We start from the raw sequence: 26,597 nt of genomic DNA on the forward strand, positions 1-26,597 counted from the left end.
GGAGGAGCTCTACAGGTTGAGCAAGCTCAATTACTAGTCTTACAGGCTGACAATGTGGTTGAAGAGGAGGTCCAGGTTGACGCTGCCCCACGACGTCAGCGAGCACCACCAACGTGTAGCAAATGCCACGTGCAAGGTCACAATAGGACTCAATGTAGAGCTATCTAATCTATCTTGCTTCAAAACCTCACTTAAATTGACCATGTGGTTGTGGAGCAATTGCACGCTGAGTTGAGCGCGTTTTGGTGGGGTGCGCAGGATACTGATATGCGCAGCTTACTGATAGAACACGTTATGCAAAGAGCAAGAATGCCAGACCGGGAAAGGCCCATCAGTTCAGCCCAGAAGGAATGATGTGGCTGCCTATCTTGCCACTGACCGGCCATCAGGCCAGAGGACGGCGTCCTGCGTCTCCTCACTTCCATGTGCGATTGGACACGCTCGGATTCAAACGGCCTGCTGCATCAAGACGATCGCCATCAGCTCAGCCGATTGCCCTTGCACCGATGTCGAGCGCTACCCAGTTAACTTTGTGCACCGTCAACGACCGAAATGGTGCAGCGACATGCAGACATCGACCCACGTCCCCCTCAACAACTACTTCGCAAGGGACACGCAATGTCGTCGCGTAATCAGGTGACGGGCTTGGAAGATACGGCAGGCTCTTCGTCACGGTGACGAGCTGGCACGGCATGCACCCACTCAATGCAAAGCCTTCCTATGGCTAGGTAGCCTGAGTCTGGTACACCAATGCAAGCCTGTGGAGCTGTTAATCTCAGCTGTGACGGTGCAAGCGGAACAGGCTTTATGCAGTGAGCAAGGACCAGGACCAGGACGAGGAGCGACAAGAAGGCCCGGCAAGCAGAAAAGGGAGGACTCGACTATTGGCCTTGCACCCCGTCGATGCGCGAGTAGGGGAACACGATACTGGCGCGATATCAGCTGACGGGTTTGGAGGACTCCAACATGTCGCACAGCTAGCGTGCAGCCCACCTACATGGTCTCTGCGGTGCGAGCTTGTCATTGAGGGGAGTCCTTGAACGATCCTGCCGTTCAAAGTCTGGTACACCAATGCAGTGTTCAGGAGTCAGCACCTCAATCCACAAATTGTGAAAGATTGGGGCAGTGTGTAAGGCGCAGGCGGCCAAGCGTGCGAGAAGGACCGGTGCAGGAACGTGTCTGCAGGCAGCAAGCCCCGCGGTGCGTCCAGACGCGTTGGGCCTTGTCGAGTGGGGTGGCACCTTGGGAATCAATGAACGGAGGGCGCACGGGGATTGAGGGGATACGGAACATCGACGCGATATCACCTGATAGGGCGAAACCGTGTTCTGAGCGGAACGTGAAGGGAGCTGCGCAGCCTGTTTTGGCACCAGGCCGCTCCGGCTCAATGTTGCGCCCAATCGGCGTTCCTGTCTGCCGAACGGTGGGGTCGGGCGCAGTGCTGGACGTTACAGATAACGGCAGCTACTGCACAGGCTGCAGTGCGCAAGGAAAAGTAAGGCAAAGACGCAGGAGTGAATTGAAATGCAACGTGAAAGTTTGGGTCGCATATTTGTGCTGTTCTCAAGTGAGTAGTCATGCCGTGCCGTAGACATTGCGGATCTGCGTTTGCAGTAAGATGCTCATCGGAAGCTTGTGAAAAGTTATCAGTACTCTACCGATCGTACAGATGGGCTGGTACTTGTCGGTAACTGATATTTATTGCTGTATGACGTATCGTCCACGGAAGCTGTAGTTGCTTTCTGCTTCAAACTCCAGTGCCGGGGAAGGCGCCCTTCTTGTTCAGCACTACCATCTGGTGCTCGCGCGAGATATAACCTTTCATCAGGCCCTACTACATGTCAATGATGAAACTTTTCATAACGATGACATCTTACCTTGAAAATCTGATTCGCCAGCAAGCACTCAACCTCATCATCTTCTACTGCCTGACCACCCATCCTCAGAGCCGCTGCAAAGTTGACGAGCGGTATCCTTGACTTCCTGATCCTGTCTTTCTGGGTCTGTCCTTCCTTGAGGTCGTCGTAGCCACCGGCGAGGTAGACCTTCCGCAGCAGGTTACGCAGTGCGATGTCGCGACTTCGTTCGAGTGTGAGAAAGATGCGGCGCTTGACGAACTCGGGCTCGCCCTCTGCTAGGGCCTTGTCAAAGCCTGTGAGGTCGCCTTTCCTGATGCAGGCCACAAGAGGTCCAAAGATACGTTCGAGTCGAGGTGAGTCTGTGAGCAGAGGCGCTTTAGGTACGACGTGTTTTGTGATGAGACGACAAGGGATGAGGTAGGTGAGGATCAGTCTATCTCAGTCAGTTACGCGCTACTTGGTCAGAAACAGACCCTTACGATTTGTTCTTCTCAGCGCCACCATAGCAGGCATCCCAAGCCTCTTGTAGGTTCTTTTCTGCCTGCTCCACGTCAGTGATGTGGCCTACCCTGATTCGTGCTTTCTGACCTTGGTATAATCTTCCTGTAGGAAAGCAATAACTCCAGTGTAGTAGAGGTATGTGACTCTATGCGCTCTCGGGTACAGTTCGAAGGGCGGTAGGTCAGACTGAGCTTCGATCGAGCGGACGACGTTCTTCGACAGGCTGATTGCTTTCAGCTGAGGCGTGGAATCAGCATACAGGTATCAGCGCTGGTGGTGGAAGAGTACCTTGAAGTAAGTCTTGAATTGAAGGTTGGCTACACAGTAGACGCCCCATTTGCGGGACTCGTTGAGGTCTGGGTTTCTGATGCAACGTCAGAGCCAGGCAAGAAGCAAGAGATGGGACCATGGCACACCTGTCACCCAAGCAAAGAGCAAATGTCCTGTTGAACGCGCGGGCAGCCTCCTCTAGCTTCTGATTCTGTGCCACTGTGCTCACAATATCCTCTGAAAAGCTGTTGTTGACCGTAGCCGGTTTCGACTTGGCCAGCTGTTCGTCTGCCTTGATCGCTATCCTGCGCAGATGGTTGGCAGTAAAATATAGAGTGAAGATACCCCATGCTGGCAGCGCTCCGGCAGATACCTGCTTTATGAAATTGCTGGTAAGATCCTTCCACGCATCATACACGGCAACGTATTGTGTTGCTCCCAGCCTGCCCTGGTTCGATGCCTCGTCTGCCTTTATAATCTCGTTCACGGCGCGCCAGTAGCTCACGATGATGTCGACCCACGCGCTCGTCTCCTTCTGGGTCATGCGCGTGGTCTTGTTGTGCTTCAGCACATGGCGTACGTCATTCTCGATTTGGACCTCGTTCGAAGCGCGCGCGAAGTCATACAGACGGCTGGGGTCCTGCGCAGGCGGGACCGGACTAAAGAAGTTCGCGACGGGCTGGGCCAGCGCAGTTGCATGAGCCTCTTGGAACGGTGCGAGAGCGGCTTGCATGGCTATTACACAGGACTGAATGCGGGGTCGATGAGAGGAGGTGTCAATGTCTGCGAGCAGGGATCGCGAGGCGTGTCGGTATATGCGCTACCTCATCGAATGCTGCAGAGATGTGTGCATTGCTTTGTTCTCGCAGTGCTGCGACCGGTCGATCTACTTTGATGGTCGATGGCAGGCGGCAGGCCCGCTAGCGGCCAAGCGCAAGGCGTTTGTGCTCCGTGCGCGTAAGCGAGGTTCGCACTTTCCAAGGTTTGGTTTTGTGGAAGGCAGGAACACCACTTCGTCACTTCAGGGTACTAACCGCAGCACATTCGAAGTGAGTTATTGCCGTTATCGTCGACGAGACTGCGAATACTGACATTGTCCAGATGGGTAAGCAGAACCACTTCTTCCATACTCGCGACCATCCAGCAATTGCAGCCGAAGGAAATTTCAGATGAGCCATGCGCAAACGAGTACACATACGCACAACAGACGGACGCCGACGATGGAGGACATTGGAAGCGCTGCTCGATCGAGTAAATTAAATTGGAGGAGATGCAACATGAAGGACGAGGGGAGGCTGGAGGCTCTCATGTACACGACCTCGACGACGCACGCTACTTCGCTGACCGGATACCACACGCCCGCCGAATATGCCAACGCCCTCGACCTCGTCCGCCCGCTCACTTCGACTGCAATTGCTGGATTGTCATGACCGCTACAACGTCGCACTGAACGCCTACTGACTTGCACAGCTCGCTTCCAGGAATACCAGGTCATCGGCCGTCACCTCCCCAGCGAGGCCAACCCCACCCCCAAGATCTACCGTATGCGCATTTTTGCGCCCAACGATGTTGTCGCCAAGTCGCGGTTCTGGTACTTCCTCGGCAAGCTCCGCAAGATTAAGAAGGCGAATGGCGAGATCATCTCCCTGAACCAGGTGCGTAGCGAACGAGCAAGGACATGTGGAGGATGGCAGCTGACAGCGTCAGATCACCGAGAAGCGCCCCCAGAAGGTCAAGAACTTCGGCATCTGGATCCGCTACGACTCGCGCTCCGGCACTCACAACATGTACAAGGAGTATCGTGAGATGTCCCGCGTTGCCGCCGTCGATGCTCTCTACCAGGATATGGCCGCCCGTCACCGATCTCGCTTCAGGTCGGTCCAGGTATGCATCCACAATATTCGAGTCTTGAAGCCAGTCTAACAGTCTGCAGATCCTCAAGGTCGTTGAGCTCGAGAAGACCGACGACGTCCGCCGCCCATACATCAAGCAGCTCCTTGTCAAGGGCCTCAAGTTCCCTCTGCCCCACCGCATCAACAAGAAGGCTGGCAAGAAGGTCTTCGCTGCCAAGCGTCCTTCCACTTTCTTCTAAGCGTGTGTCATTTTCCGGAGTGCGGTCTGGCTGGGCAGGGACAGTATGGGTTTCCCTCGGTTATGCATGCTTCGCAAAAGAAGCACACTAGGAACGAATGAAAATCCCTGATACCTCCATCCGATCTATCGAGTCGTGTGATGCCAGCCAGGGTACTGGATTGCAGCTTTGGCGTCAGGGACATGGACTCAAGAATCACATGTAATCAGGGACAATGAAGTTATGCAATCACGTCTGAAGTCGCTGCGCGTCGCAGTAAATTGCAACCTTGTTATCATTTTCTCACTCAGACTCAGGCCTGACTGTTACATCTTCGGCTTCCCTGACGGATCCACCTTCGCCCTACCAAGCGTGTCGATCGGCATCCACCACGGGTGCCCCGTGATATTAGTGTTGTCCATCGTGCCCGAGAAGTTGGCCGGCCTCTTCTCCAAGAAACTCTTGACGCCCTCTGAGTTGTCACTACACGTCTGGTCAGCACGCAGACTCACGTCATTATAGACCAGGACACTTACTGGCTCCCAAACAGCTCATAGATGACCCTCGAGTCCAACAAATGCTGGCCCTCCGGACTCCCCGTGTCGCGGTACATCAACTCCTTCATCAGATACGTACTAACCGCGCTCGTGTTCTTGGCCACATCTTCCGCAACCTGCAGCGCTCGGGGCAACACTTGCTCCGGGCTATCCAGCAACTCACTGAAAAGCCCATCAAATACGCGATCCTTGGCCAGATACACGCTTCCCGTGGTGATGGCCTGCATGGCGCGCGAGTGCCCAATAAGTCGGGGCAGGAAGAAAGAGCTGCAGGCTTCCATGACCAGCCCGCGGCGCGCGAACACAAAGCCGATTTTGGCGTCGCGGTAACACAGCCGGATGTTCATGGGGAGCGTCATTGTGATTCCGACACCAACGGCGGAGCCTTGGATCGCGCCGATTGTAGGCTTGCGGCAATGGAAGATGGAGAGTGTTACCCTGCCACCTCTGCGACTACGTTAGTTTTCAAGCTCTTATACTATCTTCACACTCTCCAATCCATCTCCCTCAACGATGGTCACAACACGATTCAAGGTGAGAAATGAACTTACCCATCCCGATGATCCTGCACCCTCTCGGCGCCCTCCCCCGTCGTCCCCTCCCCAAAGCCGACATCCAGATCCGCGCCGGCGCAGAAAATCCGTCCATCGCCCGTCACAACAATGCACTTGACGCGCGCATCGGCGTCGAACATGGCATACGCGGACTCCATCTCGGCGCGCATCGTGTCGGTGAAGGCATTGTGCTTGCCGGGGCGGTACAGGGTCAGGATGATGATGCTGGGCTCGGCAATGTGGTGCGTCGTCCTGATGCACGTCCAGGTGCTGTTGAGGTCGTCGTAGCTCTTAGGCAGTGTGATGTCGGGCATGTGTCGGGGGGAGACCTGGCGGCGGGACATTGTGTAAGGCGGGTTGTGAGACGGTATGGTAGGGAAAGTGCAGGGCACGAGTCAATACAGGTGGCTTGTGAGCTTAGGTTGCTGTTATATGTACATAGGCTACATGGCTTGCATGTGGTGTGGCGCGTGGGGATCAACTGCAATGCGGAGAAGCAGGGCCGAGGTTCTGCGGTTGCGGTCGAGTCGAATGATGTAGCCAATGAGAGTGTTGCTGGCATCTAAACCTCGAGGATGGATGTGAGCCAATCTTCAGTTTGAGCAGAAAAAAGCATGACGTCGGATTCGTCGTCAGCGGGAACATGTCCCTATAAATGTTGTGTGCAGTCGTGAAGGTCGATGGTGCTGTGGACGATTGCGGTGTGTGGCTCGTGCCACCCCTGCCAAAATTTTGAGAAGTCGCAACCCACCGAAGGCACGCTCTGGAGATGTTCACAACGTTTGCTTACACGCTGCGCGGCTTTCTTAAAAAACTCCGTTCCTGGTAGAACCAGTTGTTAGCAGACGATAGGAGCCCCTCCCCTGCATGCGTTAGACCCATCTTCTCTTCCTCTCCCCAACAGTCTTGTAGACCTCAAAGGTCCTAAAACATCCACCATGGCGCCAGAGAAATTCCTCAAGCGCAAGGCGCCCACCACAGTCTCCGACTTCACCATCGTCCCACTGACCCTCCCCACCCTCCCCGGTCTCCCCGCCTCGCACGCAAATACACAACACTACCTGTACGCCAAACCCCACGTACCCAGCGCCTACACCGCAAACGCAGAGCGCAGTCTCTTCCTCGCAAACATCCCCATCGACGCCTCCGAGCCTTCCCTCCGCGAACTCTTCGCAGGCCAACTCGGCGGTGCGCGCGTCGAGAGCGTCGAGTTCGATTCGAGCGTGCCCGCGGCGCCGCTGCATAAGCGGTGGAAAGCAGAGCGACGTGATGACGACGACGAGCAGCGCGGGAAGAAGCGCAAGAGGAACGATGCTGAGGTCATTGCGGAGGGTGTTGTGGAGGACGAGGAGAGCGCGCTGCCGAGTCTCTGGAACAGTGAATTGCGAAGAAGCGGGAGCGCAGCGGTGGTTGTGTTTGTAGACAAGCGCAGCGCGCGGGGAGCGATGAAGGAAATCCAGGCTGCTGTCAAGAACGGGAGAACGGTGCAATGGAAAGCCGGGAGCGGGCTGGGCGTTGAACGTAAGTTTGCACGTTCCCCAGTCCTTTGAGATAGGATGCGATACCATGAGACGATATAACTAACACACCGCAGGCTACAAATCCCACCTCAGTCTCATCTACCCCTCGACCTCCTCCCTGCAATCCAGCATCAACGCGTACCTCTCGCAATTCACCACCCTCGAGACGCACCGCGCCAAGCTCATGAAACACGCGCGCACCGTGCCTGACGAGGACGGCTTCATTACCGTCACGCGGGGCGGGCGCACTGGGCCCGCGCGGCTCGAGGAGGCGGAGAAGAAGAAGGCGGAGCTCGAGGAGAGGCGCAAGAACAATGGCGTCAAAGACGATTTTTATAGGTTCCAGACTCGCGAGAAGCGGAAGGAGGCTGAGGTCAATTTGCGCAAGAGGTTTGAGGAGGATCGCAGAAGAGTGGAGAGGATGCGGGAGAGAAGGGGGAGGGTCAGGCCGGAGGCGTAGGTGGGGACTTGGTTGCGTTTTGTGGATGACTGTGTGTTCCTCATATCGACCTTGGAGCGTTGTCTTATGGACCTAAACACTTCGAATAGTAGAGAATCCATGTTGACGATAGATTGCCATAATGGCCTGGCGCGAGTAGTCCTAATGGATGAAGCCCAGCAAAGCAGAATGTCCGAGCTTTATGAGGACAGGCGGTAGCAATAACAGAGATATACTGAATGACTTCGCAGTAGCCTACTCTAAAACACGTTCATGCAGACAATTCGCTTTTTCTATCTAGTGAAACACAGCTCGCAACACCTCAGAATTATTACGAGCTCTGCAACGTTCAAGATACCGTTACCCAAAAGATCCCCAGGATACAGCCACACTTCCAGCGTCGTACAGAGCTTGCGCTACGAACATGACGACATCGTTATTCCCGACGTCAGTGATGGCCGAACACACAAAGAGTACACGGTCTTCCGCAAGCCGCTGATGTGACACTCATCCGAGATACGACCGTGCTATCTTTCATATCTGAGGAGATTATATTTAGTATCTTTGATTATTTATTATAAGACTCACAGTTATCAACATCAAAGTCAGTCCACCGCATCGGTGGTTTAGTGGAACTACCGACCACCCCAGCTATATAGAGAGTTTCTCTCTCTCTGTTGTATCAGGTTTTGTTGTGTCATTTTTGAGATTTCGATTCACAGTTTACCTTTTGTGGCGTTGTGAGACGACGGCTTGGCAGAGCAGACGGAATCCGAAAAATCGCTTTTGGGAAATTAGGAGCGAATCACAGAAGATTACACGCTGAACCTACTGCTGCCTATCAGTCGCGGGCGGGCGGCGGGAACAGGAGGATGGGTTCCATCAATCACTTCCCAGGTGGACATGTATTGATGCCAGCAATAGAGCCCTGCGCTCAGTTCTACGTACTCGGTCTTTACTCCTTTCCTCTTTGCTGTTAGAATTTGAGAACAAGGCAACGCCATTATGATGGATCTTAACGACATTATGGCCTTAGCCCGCGGAGAAGGCTCACCACACCTTGTTAAGCCCAAAGCCAAACCCTATGAAGAAGGCAATATAGGGCGGCTGCTCTCATACTGGAAGAAGTAGGAACAGTGTTAAAAAAATCCATACACAGCAGCTGACGTGATCAGGTTTGCTGGCGAGGTCCTCCAGTCTCCAGAACGAGAGAAACAACAAGCGGCGCCCCTTGAGAACGATGTGCCTATGCACTTCAACCAAGCGTACTTAGCGTGGAGAGTAAAGTACGGGCAAGGCAGGATTGACGGGAAAGCAATCACGGTCCAAACCCTCAAGAAGGAATTCCAACAGATCGTGGAAGTCATTGCCTACGAGACAGGCAAGACTTGGCTTGCTAAGGACATCGCAGAGATGAGAAGGGTAACTTTCTAAGTGATAGAATGCTAGAATTGACGGCAACTGGCTCTTCGTGCAGTTCATCCGGACCACTTTGAAACTTTCAGGCGCCCCGACCGCTTCAAAAACCAGAGCTATAGCATACGCTCGTGATGCCGACGAAGTACAGTTCTACCTGTGGAACTGTAGCGAACGGACTTATGCCTCGCCGCGTATGATGGTACAGTTTTCGTTCTGGCTTCATGTAATCTCCACCTAGGGCCTTCGAACAGGGAAGTTCGCCGAGTCATCATCTCATCGCAGTTCTAACGAAGGCGTACACTACGGCGATGTTACCTTCAGCCTTGTTCGGAGGATAAACGAGCTTGTGTACCAGGTCAAGATTGAATTACGGAATCGGACGTTTGCAAGGGACGATGAGAGCAAGATGTGTGTATATTTAGAGGCGCTTTCAACCCCAGAGCTAACTTCTTTAGAAAGGCGATCATATTGAAAGAAGAAATGGATCCTAAAGAGCGCTTTAGATGTCCTGTACGGAAGTTTCTAGACCTTGCATTAGCCGATAATGTTTTTGTCCACGACATCTCACCAGAGGGTCTTGACAACCGCAGGCTCTCACCTACGGCCGGCTCAGGGGTTTTCGCGATCAAAGCAGACAAGAAGAACACACCAATCATCCGTAAGATGATGCCCAATGGTCAAACCCACCCAACGGAGATCTGTAGTGCTATGTCTGTCAATACAATGCTGGGGCAGGTCTGTCTGGATGCGGGGTACACGGAGCCTGTCACAGCTTATACTTTCAGGCGAGGTGTTGCCAACAACATGGAAGGTGAGGAATTATAACCCTAATATTGAATAGAGTCTAACGAGCCTTTTGCAGCCACTGCAAGCTCCAAGAGTACTAAGGAAGCCCTTGGCCACAAGGGTGACCGCGTTTGGCACCATTATGCAGCGCCTACCATAACTGTTGATGCCCAGAACGTAGCCTACAACAAGCCGGAAGACGCTTCGCATGCAAGATTCAGTCATAGTATTGCCGTTACTCGGGATGTCGCTGCTTTCAAGCCGTCCGGATCGCAAATGGGCATTGCTGGCGTCGTCTCCAAAGATGGCATGTTGAGAGCCAGATCTGACCAAAGCCCACGCACAGATAGAGCGACATTTCGAAAAGCACTCAAGCTACAGCATCGAAAGGATCGCGAAGAGTACATCTCAAGAGCTGGAAGCATGCTGGCACAAGGAGAGAGTGAATTAGATTCTGATGTCCAAGAACGCGGCGATCCTGAAATCGTGCCATCTTTCCAGCGACCAGAATCTTCGCCTGTCTTCAAGCAGATGCTGAAATACAACTCTCTACAGGTTCGTGTCATAGAAACCCTACGGACAGCAGAGAGGGCCTCTCTTGGAGAGTGTGTGAAGCCTCTAATGGCCCTTGCCAATACAAAGCCATTTCGACCTTTCTATCCGGACCCCGTCCTACCGCCCAAGAAGGATGGCGACTGTCCCTACTGCAACCAGGATATTTCGCAACGCCATTGGGGTCGCGGTCGTCGCGCAATACATTTGCTACAGTGTCATCAGAAGAACAACCCCGTGCGCTTCTGTTTGCAATGCGCCATGTTCGTTCACGATAAGCTGTGGCCTGACCATCAGTGTATAGATTTAAACGAGCGCCGTAAGATTTTTGGAGTGATAACATGGCGGAAGTTGGTTATTGGTGAGGGTCGCTGTCCGTACGGTGGCGGCCAATGCTGCGGAAGGGGACCTTTCATGGATTCCAAAGCTCTCAAAACCCATATTGAGGGTGTTCAAATCAAGCAACAGCCAGAAGGAGCCCACTCTTGTCCAGCAGAGGGCTGTGGTCTAGTAGCACCATCAAAGAATGACCTACGGCTCCATTTCCAGAAGACACACTACATCAAGATGTGGCTTTCAGCCGCGACCATTTCAAAGTAGATCTAGACAAGAACGCTGGGCTCTGATCATTGATGATAGAATTCGGTTAGATGCTACAACTGCGCCTTCGCCTCTTTGGTGATAATGATTCAGATAATGAGGTTGCTATTGCCTTAAGGGTCATTGTTCTTGTTTTCAGCAGATCCGTGATCCCTTTGGTCAAGCCAGCCAATAGGCAAGTGTCCGTGAAGGAACTTGCCGGGCTTCTGTTGCTTTCCTGGAACAGAAGGCTGGCCAGATACAAGCCTTAGATTGAAAAAGGGTCACAAAGGGTAGGACGGCCGTGGACTCGCAACGTGAGATGAAGTGATGATATGGATAACCATCGGTAGGCCTCTAGGATCCTTATCACCGGCATAGAACGCTTCATGTACGGGTTTGAAAGATAGCAGCTACCCTAGTATCAGCTCACAAGTAGAAGCTGAGGCACGAGCTCTGAGGTTTGTTAAGATCGAGTCATAGCAGACGCACAACAGTTGATAAAGATCAATCAATCATAATTTCCGCCTAAACACCAAGTATAGCAGCACACCATTATTGAACTACAGAAGAAAATTTGAAGGAAAGCTTTTGAACCCCGACCTTTAGTTGCCCAACAATCGAAACTTCTTGTTCTTTTGAGAGTGGGCAAGCCTCAAGTCCGTTAAACGGAGCGTTATCCGCGCGTGAGAAAGGGATTGTCGTCGTGTTTCCTTTTCTTGTAATAACGATGTCCACCCACGGCGCTATATTTCTTATGGAGTAAGTCTAGGTCGTTTTTCTTCAGCCCCCAGAATAGCTTCTCTTTTTCGCCACTGAGGCTCAAGAGCCTTTGAGCATCTGCATCCGTTGCCTGGGGCTCTTGCGCAACGTCATGTAGCCTTAGGAATTGTATTCGTTGTTCTTTATGTTCAATGCAAAAATCGAACACAGAAGGCGCTCTAGAAGGCTAGTATTTGAGATAGTTAATGAACTGCTTGACGTAGCTTGGCTCCTTGCGAATGAGTTACAGTCGCGACAAGAATCTGAGTTCTTCCGCATCGTAGGTTACTGTCTAAATTCCAAGGCAGTTGGCAGGGACCCCACTCTTGTAGGGTTGATCGATCATAGATTGAACGTCTTTTTCGAACTGAGCGTGAACCTTATCTCTTGTATGCAGGGATAGTTTGGGGGAAATTCCATCCTACTATGCTGGTCCTGGACAGTATTAGCAAGTTTCTCTTCTGTTGTGGCAAGATTGGTAGCGCAATTTGTTTGCTGTTGTTCTAACGCCTGAATGCGATCGGATCCCTTTCTGAGCTCTTCTGTGTGGTTTGCCTTGGACTGACGAGCTTGTGACTACAGATTCCCTACTTCTCCTTCTAGACGATCAACCTCCCCTTGCAGTGACGTGTTTCGCTGCACGATCTCGCCAGACAAATTCTGTTCTTTTTGGAGTTGTTCGCGTAACCTCGCTTGGGCAGCTTCTGATGCTTCTCGGGTTTCTCTTAACTGTGCCTGGCCTGTCTCGTACTGCTCCCGCATATGATTGTAATCAGACCACTCAACGCTTCCGTTGTGATGTTCCTCCAGAGGTGCGTCAGTCCCGCTCGTGAGGTCCATGTTTTCTTCTTCCAGGCTGTAAGTCATTCCATTCTTTTCCTCAATCGTTCTGTCCTTTGTCTTAATCGTCCTGTCTCTTTGTGCAATCACTTCATGAACCTCGATCGCTGACCGCAGTTCGTTTCTTGCTTTTTGCAAGTTGTTTCTTGTTTGAACCAATTCTTCGCTCAAAGCTCTGATTCAATCCGCCTCTGGCGATCTCATTACATTGCACTGCTCAAGATTGTCGCGGAGTCGCTGCATGTTGGTAGTCTGAATCGCTACTGGCTGCTCTACAGGTGCATTAGTGGCAGAATGTTGTTCAGATGGTTGAGCCTATGCACTAAGCACGCTTTGTGCAATCTGCGGACTATTAGCGCCAGAACGCACCTCTATTACCTGATAAGGCCTTACACTATCGTCAGCTGGTATGCAATGGCTGAAAAATGCCTTGATAGCATCCGTACTTGCGTAAAGAGACGTGAATTCCACTCCTGACCTTGAATCGCAATACACAAGAGGAGCAAAAAGAGCTTGGCATTCCCGAACATGGCTGTGCTCAAATGGTCAACCACACCGACGCTCTATTAGAACTGATTGATCCCCAAGAAACTCCGGTCCAGACATTGGCTGAGACAAGTCACTGATCTGTGTCAGAATATGCTTGATGGCAAGAACATGATCTGAGACATCTTCTCTGTGACCCAGTCTAGCAGATCGAATGAACTCCTCTACTGCGAGTCGCTCAGGATCTTTGCTAGTCAGTGCCATAACCTTGTCTGTCTGAAACCCTAGCCTCACCGCTAGGCGCGCAAGTTGAGGCATGAGTGAAGGATTGATAGGTCGTTGCGTTGCTTGTTGACTATTGCGCGCTTCAAGTCTCGGTTTTATAGGTGTCATCTCTGGGAAGTGGCGGAAGCAGAACATCTATAGTCAAATATAGCCAAGGCGAAGAGCTACCTGAAGTTGGTCACTGCTAGTTGTACTCAGTACTTTCAGATCATCTAACTTATCTGAAAGCTGCACTTGCAGGCGTTCAGGCTGGAAAAAGATTGCTTGGAAAGACTGCCATAGTGATCGTTTATCAGTGTTGTCTAGCAAGGTTTTAAGAATGATGCTGCACGGCTCTAGATATTTCTGATTCTCGAAGAATGTCCTCAATATAGGGATAAGACATCGTTATTTCTGTATGGCTTGAAGTAGAAGATCTGTCGCCGCTTGAACAGGTCCTCAACTTTCTCACTGTCGGACCTAGACATTGCTGGAGCCAGCATCTCGAGCTGTTGGGCTGTGTATTCATCTACGAATTCGCAGCAATCTTGCGGTATCATGGTGTGCCAGACATCCCGAACGTGCTCCAGATAACTGATCATCTCCTGAAGGAATTAGCAGCAAGTCATCAACTCAAAAGACTTAAAGTACTTTGGTGCAATGCAAACCGTATTGGCGATGCAAAGTCCCTAATTGCACAGGTGGCCAGAGGCCAGGCGAATTAATGAGACTATCAAACGTATTGACAAACCGTCTGTCCTTCAGCAGCTGTTTCAAGCCCCTCTTCTTGCTAGCTGACAGTCTGGCCCACCATTTTTTCTTGTTGCCTTCGTCCGCTAGTTGATGATATCTTTGGATGTTGCGGAAAATAGTACCATTGGAACAGTATTGCTCATGCCCAAAAGCTTCTTGGATATGTGTGCTTAAGTCGGCTTCGAAATCTACGCGTTGACACTATTATCATCTGAAGGCTACTCTGAACGGGCATTTTAACACAGACTTACACTGTTCTCGTACAACCATACTGTCCATCATCTGTCATTCTTGTCAAGAAATCGCTTCGCAGCGGCGATTCTGTGCAGCCCATTCAAGCAGCGCAACGACTCAATGGGTTTAAGCTAGATCGTTTCACGCAAAGATCCATGCGAGAGATTGCATGACTCCCTGAACGTTTCTATAGTTTTACCATAAGCCACAAGAGCGTCACTCAGGCACTCTCGTGTTATTAGTGCATCCACAAAGTGCTCTTGTTCCGTCCGTTGGCAGCCTTCGAGCTCGAATACGTTGTGGAGCTTTGCCTGTATCTTCTTCGACTTTTCGCGATGTCCGTTGGGTATCGTATCTTCAAAGCGTAGCTTGTCCAGATCTATTTGTGCGACGCCAAAGAGATGGTCTGCCTTTCGCAGGCTCATCGAGGGTGGCTCTGATGCCATAGCAATCAAGTAGGTAGCCGGAGATCATACCATCCCAACAACACATGCAGCAGACGCCGAAGAGCCACCAAAGTAAGTCCATCTAGCTGTGTAGGACTTGCAGACCACTATCCCAAGTGCTCGTGGGCTGACACATATAAGCATGTGTACTTTTGAGCCTTTGAGTTGCAGAAATCGACTCCTAAATCTTGAGCTGGCCATCCCCTGATGTTGCTCGCCATCGTGCATGAATAGTGGAATTTGGTTTGCGCATTGACACAGAATACATTCATCGATCAACACTTTGGAATGTTTATTTTTCGAATTTGGGTTGTGGCTAACATCGGCTGCGGAGGTCGCGACGGCTGATATAAAATGCAAACTACCCTGCAAACCAAACAACCGTGCATACCCGCGCACACTTTTAACAATCTGAGATGGCCCCGCTTCCTTGGATAAGCGCAGCTTTGACCGAGACTGGTGTCACCTTGAGAGACCACAGACTGATTTTCAGTGACCTCGCGGGCGTAACTGAGGAGCAACAACCTTCCTTAGTCACTTTCGTAGGGGATTAAGTAAAATCATCGAATCTCGCCGCGCTGTCGACGCATCCTCGAGCCTACAGGCGTCACGAAACCGTTCAATTACTCTGGGGTGCATTCAAAACTGTAGACTCTCCTGAGATATACGCCGACTGCGAGATACACCTGGCCAGTCCAGGGCAGAAGTCTCGCTCTCTGCCACCAGAGCACCCTGGTAAGGATGACGCCACCTACGGTAACAGACGCGCAAGTTTGTTAAGACACTAATGTCCTGAGGTATCTAAAGCTTAGGGGCGAGGTATATTGCCTTAATAACGGTGTGCACTTCTTTTACGTAGTTAGAGAGGGGGGGGGGGGGGGGGGGGGGGGGGGGGGACAGTTCAGAGATGTGATTTATTTACTAAGTAGCTACGGTACGGTGGTTCCAGATTCGCTGCGCAGCCATGTAGGTACCAACCACAAAAAACACCCATCTACGATCGGCCGAGCTTAAACTCTTGGGTAAGAGAACTCCATACAACGATCTTTAGATTGTGGACCCCGAAAACCGACAGTGACGCACTGTTAGGGGTTAGCGTGTGATTAGACTCGAAGTAGAGATTAAGGTTTAGGAAACATCGACTTACTCTAGCATCGGCCGCTATTGAGGCAGTCTCGTGAACGTCCTAAACGTATGGTTGAGATATTTATGGGTCCTAGGATATAAAGTAAATATTTAATGTTTGCCTAGGAGCCTCTAAGGGGGGAAAGTCAGGAGAAGGGCCAGCTACTTACCTAAGACGCCAGGTTAATAACGATCCGTGTGATTAGTGACCTGTTCTTGCCTAAGCAACAGGGGGCAGGATTATCTTACCTCCTAAAATGGCCAAGTTAGGATGGTCTCGCTTGCGAAGCAAAAGTGCGTGGCAGGGGTAAACTTACGTCCTAAAGGAATCAAGTAAGACTCATGTCTGCTGTGAAGTGGGCAGTGCCGGCAAATTCGACTGAACGGGGCTTAACTTACATCCTAAAGTTAAAGGTTAGCCAATTTCTACTCCAAAAGTGTTTACGTCTGCTAAGGGTTCAGAAGGAACAACTTACGTCCTAGGAACATTAGATTCATGTTGTTGCTAAATTAAGCGCAGATCTCTCCTTAAGGAAGGAATTTACCTTCTAAAAGTTACGATTAGCTAATCTGCTACTGCTGGGAGTCTCACTCCCTCTCTGACGCGAAGGTTGAAGTTGACTTACGGCCTACATTCGTAGATTAGCAGCAGGTTTGCTGCAGTTTCAAGTTTTAACTGCGCTTAATCAACTGGTTCAACTTACAATCTAGCATTCGCAATTAGCAACGCGAATAGGGCACGAGAAAGTGAAGGAGGTTAATAGATAGAGTTGTCAACTTACAGCCTGGGGTTAAGAGGGTTAGCATCGCATTTTCTCATCCTAGATCGACCTAAATCATCTCCTGCACAAGGATACCAATAACTTACAGGCTAGGAAAAGGTTAGTAGGAGTAGTAGAACTAGCGAGCAAACACTTACAGCCTAGTTATCATTAGCAATAAAGCAAGCGGTTAATACAATACAAGTCGAAGGTATCTTACACGCTGCATACTGTTAGTGATATTTGCGAAGGCTTTTTATCAACACGCAACGTACTTTAGGAACAGCGACTGCGTTCGCAACACCGTTGGCAGCTGGGTTGGGAAGGGCGGCTGCGGCGGTTGCCACACCGAGGAAAGCAGCACAAAAGAGGATGAACTTCATGTTAACGAGGAAGAGTATTGATGGAGGGCAGATTTAAATAGGAGAGAATGTGTTCTGAGTGAACTTGATGAACGCTTCCAGGAGCGTGGAGGCAAAGCATTTATACAGTAATCGTGTGCAAGTAGTAAGATACAAGTCAAGACGGCTCTTGCTTCCCGATAGTCCGAGAATAGGACCGTAGCCAGCTCGCATGAGCTTCCAAGTCCTATTGGCAGCCAACGGCGCATTAGTATCAAATCGCCTAACCAGCTCTAACCAGTCACCGAGAACTTCTCAAGCATTTATGTCACAGTTAAGACGAACTTACTCAAGGGAGTAAGAGGTTGACCTTTTGCTCCGCGACAGTTATGAGCCCGGGACTGCTACTTCCTGCCTAAGCAAGTCTGCAATGGATTGCTGAGAAGGTGGGTGACCGCAAGCGAGCCTGACACCCCACCAAAAAGACGGCAAAGAACACTGCGCAAGAGAGCTAAGAAGCTAAGTGCCAGAGGTTAAGGGCACAGACGTAGAACGCTAGACGTGTGGAGCAGAATATGCAGGGCATGTTGCGTCACAACCCACGTGTACAGAAAACCTTGAAAGGCTACCAGTTCTACGCGATTGCTACGATCTGGGGGAGTGCGTCACGGTTAAGACGAACTTACTCAAGGGAGTAAGAGGTTGACCTTTTGCTCCGCAACAATTTAGCTAGCGGGTCGCATCTCCAAAAAAAGGGAAAGCATTGGTGAAGAAACGGCTAATAGCTTGCGTGTACTGCACCCGATAATCGTTCACCACGCACCACTGATCTCGACGATAGATGGTTGGAAGCGCATTGACAGTTTTTGGCTTGGCCTATTCTTTCCTCAGAGCTGACGCAAGTCAGGCCGAAGTGGGATCGGGGGGGCCCGTCAGGCATTATCGGGCAGCTGATGTACCTGCCAATACTCATGATCCGATGATAACTGTATACAGTTTTACTGGCTTGCTTAGAGGCGTTTAAGGCTTAGATTGTTCACTCCTACTAGATGCCTTGTATCCAGCTAGAGGTAGCTATCAACCGGGTCGCATTTGGTGTCAGACTCATTGCAATTTCGCGCCAGACTAGTGTTCTGCTTTACTTATCGCGTGAATAGAGGCACAGCTTGAGTGCTTAGGGAATTGTCGATAGCTCGGTACCTCACTCAATAATATTACCTACTCGCTCTTCGTTACGCATTTGTGCAGTCAACTTAGTTCACCTACTACAGACGTTTCTCCCGACAGATAAGACTTCAATGCAGTTACTAGCATGCATGCATGTGACCCTCACGCATTTATGCAATCCACTTAGTTCACCTACTACAGACTTTCTTCCCGACAGATAAGACTTCAATGCAGTTACTAGCATGCATGCATGTGACCCTCACGCATTTATGCAATCCACTTAGTTCACCTACTACAGACTTTCTTCCCGACAGATAAGACTTCAATGCAGTTACTAGCATGCATGCATGGGACCCTCCCTACGTGCGGCCATCACTGACCTGCAGACTGTCTAAATGGTCACACGGGATGGTCCGGGAAGAAAGAGCAGAGACACTGGAAGATGTGGCCCCTGACTGGGTCTCTCTTCGGACCTCACTTCCTCTAGTAGGGCCCCGCCAATGGCGTCTGTCCTTCCTGCATCTTGGTATCAAGGAAATCAAATGACTGACTGGCCAAATCCTGGAACGTATTCACAGACCTTGTGCTTGAGATTAATTGATTAAAATTGATTAACGTCCTGCAGGAGACTGGCTTTGCCTAGCCCTCTTGACCTCTTAGAGGGTACTAGAGACGCGTCACGCATAGGTCTTAAGAGTTGTAGCTCCGCCTTGGCTATAGGTAAGAGATAACCTGTAGATAAGTGGTTCTCTTCTGCTAATTAGAGGTGCTCTGCAAAGTTCAGTTTTATGTACACTTAGAGTCTGATTTGGACAGTAGAAGAAAGCGCACTGGTGCAAGGTTCTCGAGCCTTTGAAACTGTGCAGCATGGATGCATTTCACCTATACCTAGATGAGGTCGATTGTGTGCGATCCATGCGCAGCAGTGAGGTCGTGCTACCTAGTCGTTGCATCCACAGAGTCCCCTGCTAGACGTCTAGTGTGGTTGTAGTCAATGGCGATGACGATATCGCGGTGCTTTTGCGAGATTGTCTGAAGCGCGATCCGAGCGGCAGTCTCACTTGGCTCTGCCTTGGTGATCATCATCGTGACCTATGCCCTATTGCTGCCGGTAAACGATATGGCATAACTCAGATTACCAGGAATTTTGACAAAAAGATAAGTCCCCTTTACGTTTTCCGGACACCAGATTAGAAATACGGCGAGGACAAGTCTGAGACAAGTCAAGTGCAATCTACTGTGGTAGCCGGCATAAGTTTTGGGAGTGGGTAACGGACTCTGGGGGTACGGACCAGAGATGCAAGAACTCCTACTACCTCACAAACCAATTAGATTCGTCTTAGTTGCTGACTGCCTATGCAGTCTGCCCTGTGCAGAGCTATTAAAATTTCAATACGTAGGTTTTGATCACCAGCCACTGCGCGACCCACTCACAATACTTATGCCAGCTACCACAGTAGTTCGGTGCTGGAAAAGGACCGTAACGGACCGAATTTCAAGCACTCGAAAATCCTGAAACTTGGTCTTCAATTTGTAACTACTTATGACGTCTTTTAGTCTTGAGGTATGGTTGCTACTCGTCGCATCGACGTGCGAGATTTATTTATTCTCTCGGATTGCACTCTCACTTCTTTTGTTATCCCCGAGGATTGATCCGTACTCCTACAAATCTCGGCTTTCTCGTACGTTTTCTTTCTCAGGCCTACACTTCTATCAACCCATACTGTGATGGTTGGGAGAATGAACCTATTGCGGCAGAATTATGCTCTCGTTCCAAATCAAGAAAATGAACACAGCGACAATAACAAAGCATGCGGATCTTGCAGACAGCTGATTTCGACTACGTCTTGGTCTTTGCGGACCCATAGTTATGTGTGGATACCCCTCATGTCGTTGCTGTTCGGGATAGTCTTGGGTGTGTTCTTACGCCCAGGCGTAGGTCTTCTCTTTGGACACACAACCGACTTCAGTAAGTACAAGGAGTTCTTTATTCCCCTTTCCTGTAATGAAAGTATTAACGGTATCTTTAAATAGGGCCCGCAGTCTCCGCTCTAGAAACCAAGAGAGTAAGGTTTTCTGGAACAGCCGGTTTCGATAAGCACGGAAATGCGTTTCGTGCTGGAAGCTCCAACACGACACAGTACGTTGGTCCCCCAAGTCCTGATATTGATAGTGCTTGGGAAAGTTTAATCGCTGGTAAGTTTCTGCAATATGCCGCAACAGGGTACTGGTGCTAATGTTGAATTGTGTACTAGGGCGATACTTCACCATTACCGAAAAGGAGGCTCAACAGTATTTCGGAACTGAATACACTCAATATTATAAAGACCCCAAAATGGGGTACAGCGTTGGGCAAGTTTCACACAACTATTACCAAGACAAGTCTAACAAACATGCAGTTTAGATGTCTTGCATACTTTACATTGTCTGGTACATTCGTACATTACCGAACGTCGCGAACTTAGAGCTAACTTGGAGCTAGAACATACTTCGAAAGGCTCTTTATCCCGAATACTACGTCAGGCATCATTCGAATTCCACATTTGGTAGATATCATCTCGGTACGTGTGCGCTCTTGACTGTCAAACTAGAAATTACTTATCTTCATGCACAGAACATTGTGTCGATATTATCCGGCAATCGATTCAATGCCATAGCGACATAACTCCTATCCCCTTGCGATGGTTTAGTAGTGTTAATACCACATTTATCGATTCTGACCAGGTACACACGTGCAAGAACTTCCAAAAGGTACGAGAGTGGGCTACGGAAAGGTTCAATGGTAGCTTAGCTGTATACAAAAAAACCTACGACGGCCATTTCTAGTTTTAGTAATAGCACGACTTAATGCAAACGCTGAATTAACACAGTGTTGCGGTATCAAGGGCAAATGTATATAACGAGTGTATTGTGTTGTTCTGTGTTGTTCTGTGTTGTTCTGTGTTGTTCTGTGTTGTTCTGTGTTGTTCTGTGTTGTTCTGTGTTGTTCTGTGTTGTTCTGTGTTGTTGTCCTGCTTGTATCTTTGCTCTCCAAGGCTCGCTGCGGGGTCTGTTTTGATGACGTGTTTGTGGTGCAGCTGAGGTAAAAGGTGCTCAACAACATGAGGAAGTAGCACACACGTGATCTGCTTCTCCTCTCAACCGTTACACATAGTCTTCAAGGATTGCGATGAGATTCTGGTAACTAAGAGGCTCCACGCTAGCAACTTTTGAAAAATGCTCTCAATGGATCAGGAATGTCATGAGTCTTGTACTAGTCAACTGGATCTTTTGTCCGGACTGGTTCTTCATAGTCCAGGGCGCTCTACAGTATACGCAAGTGACCGCCTTGCCAGCTAATTCAAGTTGTCTTCCCCACGCATCAGAACAGTCCCGACAAAGAGTCTGACCACACTGCTCAATGCAGCACACCACGTGTTTATGGTGCTTGACTAAGTCGAAGCAGATCGCGCATTCGACAGGCCCTGATAATGCAGGTTGATGGCTCCGGATGCTCCAGTATCGAGTGCCTTTGCTCTCTCTTCGTTGTAGGAAGCGCGAACGTGGTTGAGCATCCCTAGATCAATCTCGCTGTATTCCTCGTCGTTTTCCTCATTGCCCTGCTCGCCGTCTTCCTCATTGCCCTGATCGTCGTCTTCCTTATCGTCGTCGCCGCCGTTGCCGTTGTCATCATTGTCTCTGTCTGAAAAGTCGTGTTGATCGTCATACTCCTCGTCGTACATCCAATAGAATCTGCCTAAAAGGTTCTTGTGGTGTTCGGAGTAAAATCCTCCAATACTGCGGCGCCCTTTTCCCTTCACTCTGCAATCCTGGTGGTTCAATTCGTAGCAAAGATTACGTAAACAGAATGCCTGCTGGCAGATTTAGCACTCCTGCGAGTCTATCGTGCAGATTTTTTCCTACTGCGTAGCTTTGCTATCCGCAGAGTGACTAATAAAAGCATCATTCCAATTCTAATCCCCAAATTGTCTGTAGAAATCCTTTGCAACATTCTTCAGTACAGCCCTGTGTGTTCTCCATGTGTATAGGCCCAGCGGGAGACCTTTAGCGATCACGTTAGCCTTTCCAAAGCTTTCTAGATGATCGCAAAGCTTGTACCATCTCTTTGCGCTGAGATCGTTGTAGCGCAGCTCTCAGCGTAGTAGAGGTAATGTATAGATTGGGAGAATAGTGTTGAGGTAGGGAAGTAGTGTATACGCGGTCTTTCCAGGACTGCGAGATTACGAAATGTGGATCAAGATAGAAAGAAGGGGTTCAGAGCTTCAGGGTGCGAGAAGAAAGTCCAGTCTGCACACAGAAGTCCTCATCTGGCTTCACAGTCTTAGGGTACAGCCTTAGCTCCATGCTTCTGCCAAGACGTAGTGCAGGCGTTTACATGTTTGCATAGATTGGCGTTCGCGTTGTTAGGCAACACCACACGAGCGCCACGACGAATGCGTGCAGGTTGGCGACAGCCGATGGCCGAATCAATCCTGATGGATTACTTGGCCTGATCATGCCAACAATGGCTGCGGCACAGATATCGATCAACGCGCACTCTCAATCCTGAGGATCGGCTTTTCCCAAACACGACCTGCATGACCAGGACTAGCCTTTTGTGTTGTAAAGGACCAGACGCAAAGCGGCAAAGGTAAATTTCAACTTGGTGGCTGGTGGCCATGGGCAGGTTCCGCTTTCAGGGATCTAGCGGCGCAGACACACAATACCTCAATAGTTTCAGATTTCAGATTATTGTTTTTCGTGAACCAGCATATAGTCCAGTAGGAGGCTGCTGCCAGTGCTACTAATGTGTTAATCGCGTAGAGATGTTTTCGCACAATTAAGGATGTTTAGTAGACTTGCAGCGCCTTAAGTTCGCGTTTAAAATCTCGATTTGCACATCCTCAGTAATAAAAGCACAGTGTTGCCCTACTAATAGCATTATCAACGAGCTTTGGCTAGGCTTCAAGAGCGACCTCAGAATCTTGTGTTTATATATTTCTTACATTTCATTATTTATAAAAAATACATCACCGTAGAAAAAAACAATCACGAAGCATCGGTGGTTTAGTGGTAAAATTAGCCGTTGCCATCCGTTTCTGGACAATCTCGGCTAGCCCCGGGTTCGATTCCCGGCCGATGCATTTTGCCTTTGCGAACGTGACAAGGGGGCGATTCTTTTTTTGCGTGGGTTGTTGTGTGTGAGAGACGCGGCCAGATTGTGTTGCCGCTTCGACAGGAACATCATGATGAACTTCAGAGCTGGATCATGACCACTGTGCTGCAGCCATTGTTGGCATGATTAGGCTCGCAAATCGCGATTAAAGGGAGAGTTGCCGCATCTACAGGCGTAGGCAACATTCTAGGCTAGAAATATAACCTCACTGTAACGACGCAGGTGTAACAGAGTAGGCGCCCTGCCCTCGAAATCAATACTACATGACTTCTCTGCCTATACCAAAAGGTAAGCACAAGAATACTTAAGCAAGTACTCGTTGCGTAGTATAATGTATAACGTGGTTTATCACCGAGCCGCCAGGTATCACCGAACCGCCACCCCTCGCCAATTTTGCGACTATTACAATAATTATTACAATACCATCACAACACAACGCGCAATCACCCTATAACAAAGGTACACTATACCTTGCTATCTAAGCTACAAAAGCTACTGTGCCTAATAGTATAAATTATGCATCTAAGGCCTTTAGTGTTACCTAATTAATATTAAGAGACTAACGCACAGGAGGGCTTGCACAACACAATTACAAGGCTAATTTAAAGAAGCTAACAAAGGTAGAAGAGGAGGCAATAGTTAACTATATACTTAAGCTGTAACGACGCAGGCAAGAAGAGAGATATCCGGAATAGGTGTGAATCCGCTACGAGGCATATGGGAGTGCTGGGATGATAAGAACACCAGGATATATTCTCTACACCTATAGGTCTTGTACGAAAGGATACAGAAAAACTACTCTACAATGCTACAGTTCCTTGCTCCTTATATATGAGGGTTCAGTGGCAGTTTAGTGTGAGCTCATGCCATGCAACAAGGGCCATGGTCATGAGTCGTTAGAACCGTATCCTAGTGGTATCGGGTCACTGTTCGTAGAGCGTTGTTACATAAGCTAGACAGGCAAGGAATAGGCGCAACAAAGACTATAGTGCAAGATATAGCTAATAATCTACTTACTACACGTAGTGAAGGACCTATTAGCAAGCTCTAGGTAAACAGGTTTAACACACATACCTAACAAATTAAGCTTTAATATAGCTAACTATATAATTATTAACAAGCCCTAAATAAAGATACACGCGTTATAACGCCCTAGTTTAAGCTAATTAGGAATACAAAGGAGAAGTACAGAATCCTAGATAGAGATACCCACAACTTTAATAAGACTAGGTTTATAATAGGCATAATTAGGTCTAAGATAGTGTTTATAGGCTTAGAGAAGTAATCTAACCCTAAGAATATCTAGCCTAGCAATTAGGAGTAGGTCACAATTATTATTAGTGTCTGCGCTGCTAGCTAGGCTATCCTACCCTTTATTATCTTCTAAGGCAAGGTCCTAATTATAACCTAGTACCCTAATCTGCCTTGTAATTAGGTAATTATAACTAGCAAGAACAGCTAGATAATAAACAAGCTTAGTCTAGAGTAGTTAAAGCACTTTAACATGTCTATAAAAGAGCGTACTATTGGCGCCTACTATCTGCTTATTATTAATAGCTATAAGAGCTACAACTCTATAGAGTTTAAGGAATACTATGTAGAACACAAGATTATTACCTTATATATGCCCCTATACTTGTTACACCTGTTGCAGCTGCTTAATGTGGCCTGTTTTAGCCCCTTAAAGAGGGTGTACTTAATTAAGGTTAACGCCTAGTTACAATACTTAAAGATATAAATTAAGAAAGAGTTCTTCCTTACTAGCTTCTAGACAGCCTATTACAAGGCTATTACAAAAGACAATATCTATAGAGGCTTTAGAGGCGCAGGACTAGTTCCTTTTAACCTAGAGCGAGTGCTATTGAAGCTTGATGTGGTCCTTCGCACGCCAACACTACCACCACCAGAGACTACCCCATAGGGATCCAAAACACTAACCAGCGCAAAGGAGGTTGAGTCACAAACGTTGTATATCTGTGAGCGCATGCGATTGCACAGAGATTCGCCCCTGTCTCCTATTATGTGTAGTAGTCTGGCCAAAGGCCAATAAAGGATATCTACTTCCTAACCACTTTTGCTAAAAAGCATGCACAAGTTAACTAGACGCCTAGTTAACTGCGTAGATAATATATATCCAGCTTAAGCCAAGCCGGCTAAGCTAATGTAACTGGCTAGCTCTAGCTCTTCTTTAGCTTTAGAGTCTAGACCGTTACATTATGAAATCACTTAACTTGCTTGCTAGAGGGGTTGCGTGGATAGACCATGCCAACGTGTTGCAGAGAAGGGAAATAGATAGCATAAAGAAGGCTATTAAGGCTCTAACAGCGCAGTGTGGTCGCAAAAGAAAGTATATCTAGACAGAGGAGGCTCTCACAGTTAGTAAGGTACAGGATATAATAGCTAAGAAGGACAGTGGTGGTAGTGAGGCATCTGAACAGTCTAGGAAGAAGGTGCGCAAAGAGAGGCACTGTGGACGTTGCAGCAAGACTAGCCACAATTTGCGCACCTGCACTGCAGAAATATTAGATGTAGATAATAGTGCTGCTTCTAAAGAGTAATTGTAGTAATTATAAGTATTAGTACAGTGTTGTGGTTAAGCGTAATAGTTGTGTAATAGTTAACGTAGATTATCACCGAGCCGGCCATATCACCGAACCGGCCACTTTCTCTTGGCACAACCACCTTTTACCCTAACATAACATGCCTTAACAACAACAACTTTAGAATACTACTAGAGAAGGCAGAGTTATCCTTGCTATCTAGGCCTTCTACGCTGGCCAATTTCGCAGTATCCACAGCGCTGCTAGAGCGTTGAACGTACCTTATTAGTAGGTCTCTAATCGCCTTTGCAATATTATGTTTTAACTAGATATACGCGCTAATTGCTAGAAACTTACTATACTAGAGGAGCAGACAATTATCTAGTATATACTTAACCTTAATTCGCGAGGATTTGCGCCCTAGCTATGTGAGGTGGCAGATATGGCTGATAAGATACTTAGTGTGCGTGGTGAAGAGCCTGTTGGCAAACTATAGGCTAGCAGGCTTGTGACGCGTTTAGACGAGCTTAAAATAGCCTTTAATTAAGCTAAGGATAGACAGAGGATACTACAGGAAGATCCTAAGATAATTAGCGCGTAGTTTAAGCTAGTAGAG

The 26,597-nt window shown here is 49.0% G+C and overlaps 12 protein-coding genes and 1 non-coding gene across 13 annotated transcripts; 9 read left to right on the top strand and 4 right to left on the bottom strand.

Moving 5' to 3' along the window:
- Window positions 1–299: 299 nt before the first annotated feature.
- M421DRAFT_271033 (uncharacterized protein) lies at window positions 300–718 on the top strand. Its single transcript, XM_033588796.1, has one exon. It carries the CDS (start codon window positions 351–353, stop codon window positions 630–632), a length of 282 nt encoding a protein of 93 aa, XP_033445049.1. The 5' UTR covers window positions 300–350; the 3' UTR covers window positions 633–718.
- A 905-nt stretch (window positions 719–1,623) lies between these two features.
- Window positions 1,624–3,516, bottom strand: M421DRAFT_424435 (COP9 signalosome complex subunit 12). The gene is made up of 6 exons (XM_033593751.1): window positions 2,777–3,516; window positions 2,649–2,724; window positions 2,448–2,597; window positions 2,339–2,400; window positions 1,878–2,292; window positions 1,624–1,831 (listed from the first exon to the last, which is right to left on the bottom strand). The coding sequence occupies exons 1-6, from the start codon at window positions 3,361–3,363 to the stop codon at window positions 1,748–1,750; spliced, it is 1,374 nt and encodes a 457-aa protein (XP_033445050.1). The 5' UTR covers window positions 3,364–3,516; the 3' UTR covers window positions 1,624–1,747.
- Window positions 3,517–3,630: 114 nt separating this feature from the next.
- Window positions 3,631–4,833, top strand: M421DRAFT_271060 (60S ribosomal protein L18ae). Its single transcript, XM_033588797.1, has 5 exons — window positions 3,631–3,679; window positions 3,732–3,735; window positions 4,101–4,285; window positions 4,338–4,514; window positions 4,564–4,833. The coding sequence occupies exons 2-5, from the start codon at window positions 3,732–3,734 to the stop codon at window positions 4,720–4,722; spliced, it is 525 nt and encodes a 174-aa protein (XP_033445051.1). The 5' UTR covers window positions 3,631–3,679; the 3' UTR covers window positions 4,723–4,833.
- A 134-nt stretch (window positions 4,834–4,967) lies between these two features.
- On the bottom strand, window positions 4,968–6,462 carry M421DRAFT_424438 (ClpP/crotonase). Its single transcript, XM_033593752.1, has 3 exons — window positions 5,810–6,462; window positions 5,238–5,705; window positions 4,968–5,184 (listed from the first exon to the last, which is right to left on the bottom strand). Exons 1-3 carry the CDS (start codon window positions 6,154–6,156, stop codon window positions 5,028–5,030), a joined length of 972 nt encoding a protein of 323 aa, XP_033445052.1. The 5' UTR covers window positions 6,157–6,462; the 3' UTR covers window positions 4,968–5,027.
- Window positions 6,463–6,600: 138 nt separating this feature from the next.
- M421DRAFT_424439 (uncharacterized protein) lies at window positions 6,601–8,025 on the top strand. Its single transcript, XM_033593753.1, has 2 exons — window positions 6,601–7,333; window positions 7,407–8,025. The coding sequence occupies exons 1-2, from the start codon at window positions 6,751–6,753 to the stop codon at window positions 7,790–7,792; spliced, it is 969 nt and encodes a 322-aa protein (XP_033445053.1). The 5' UTR covers window positions 6,601–6,750; the 3' UTR covers window positions 7,793–8,025.
- A 751-nt stretch (window positions 8,026–8,776) lies between these two features.
- M421DRAFT_8453 (uncharacterized protein) lies at window positions 8,777–9,205 on the top strand (the record flags this gene model as incomplete). Its single annotated transcript, XM_033597568.1, has 2 exons — window positions 8,777–8,898; window positions 8,947–9,205. 2 exons carry the CDS (start codon window positions 8,777–8,779, stop codon window positions 9,203–9,205), a joined length of 381 nt encoding a protein of 126 aa, XP_033445054.1.
- A 563-nt stretch (window positions 9,206–9,768) lies between these two features.
- Window positions 9,769–11,218, top strand: M421DRAFT_271125 (uncharacterized protein). The gene is made up of 2 exons (XM_033588798.1): window positions 9,769–10,001; window positions 10,053–11,218. Exons 1-2 carry the CDS (start codon window positions 9,854–9,856, stop codon window positions 11,126–11,128), a joined length of 1,224 nt encoding a protein of 407 aa, XP_033445055.1. The 5' UTR covers window positions 9,769–9,853; the 3' UTR covers window positions 11,129–11,218.
- A 2,037-nt stretch (window positions 11,219–13,255) lies between these two features.
- M421DRAFT_95146 (uncharacterized protein) lies at window positions 13,256–14,482 on the bottom strand (the record flags this gene model as incomplete). The annotated part of the gene is made up of 5 exons (XM_033598277.1): window positions 13,256–13,615; window positions 13,649–13,782; window positions 13,932–14,064; window positions 14,111–14,400; window positions 14,464–14,482. 5 exons carry the CDS (start codon window positions 14,480–14,482, stop codon window positions 13,256–13,258), a joined length of 936 nt encoding a protein of 311 aa, XP_033445056.1.
- Window positions 14,483–20,322: 5,840 nt separating this feature from the next.
- M421DRAFT_71617 (uncharacterized protein) lies at window positions 20,323–21,112 on the top strand (the record flags this gene model as incomplete). Its single annotated transcript, XM_033596806.1, has 5 exons — window positions 20,323–20,482; window positions 20,542–20,626; window positions 20,686–20,716; window positions 20,769–20,847; window positions 20,901–21,112. Coding segments are annotated over 5 exons (567 nt in total), but the record flags the coding sequence as incomplete, so codon positions are not given.
- Window positions 21,113–21,717: 605 nt separating this feature from the next.
- On the bottom strand, window positions 21,718–23,278 carry M421DRAFT_8455 (uncharacterized protein; the record flags this gene model as incomplete). The annotated part of the gene is made up of 2 exons (XM_033597569.1): window positions 21,718–22,022; window positions 23,272–23,278. The coding sequence occupies 2 exons, from the start codon at window positions 23,276–23,278 to the stop codon at window positions 21,718–21,720; spliced, it is 312 nt and encodes a 103-aa protein (XP_033445058.1).
- A 43-nt stretch (window positions 23,279–23,321) lies between these two features.
- On the top strand, window positions 23,322–23,409 carry M421DRAFT_t111. The gene has a single exon. It is a non-coding gene; the product is annotated as a tRNA-Gly (tRNA).
- A 1,521-nt stretch (window positions 23,410–24,930) lies between these two features.
- M421DRAFT_34826 (uncharacterized protein) lies at window positions 24,931–25,335 on the top strand (the record flags this gene model as incomplete). The annotated part of the gene is made up of 2 exons (XM_033589554.1): window positions 24,931–25,146; window positions 25,213–25,335. Coding segments are annotated over 2 exons (339 nt in total), but the record flags the coding sequence as incomplete, so codon positions are not given.
- M421DRAFT_424442 (uncharacterized protein) lies at window positions 25,109–26,028 on the top strand. The gene is made up of 2 exons (XM_033593754.1): window positions 25,109–25,463; window positions 25,660–26,028. The coding sequence occupies exons 1-2, from the start codon at window positions 25,426–25,428 to the stop codon at window positions 25,796–25,798; spliced, it is 177 nt and encodes a 58-aa protein (XP_033445060.1). The 5' UTR covers window positions 25,109–25,425; the 3' UTR covers window positions 25,799–26,028.
- Window positions 26,029–26,597: the final 569 nt, after the last annotated feature.

Source organism: Didymella exigua, assembly GCF_010094145.1.
Source record: "Didymella exigua CBS 183.55 unplaced genomic scaffold M421scaffold_35, whole genome shotgun sequence".
In the NCBI taxonomy this organism is placed as follows: domain Eukaryota; kingdom Fungi; phylum Ascomycota; class Dothideomycetes; order Pleosporales; family Didymellaceae; genus Didymella; species Didymella exigua.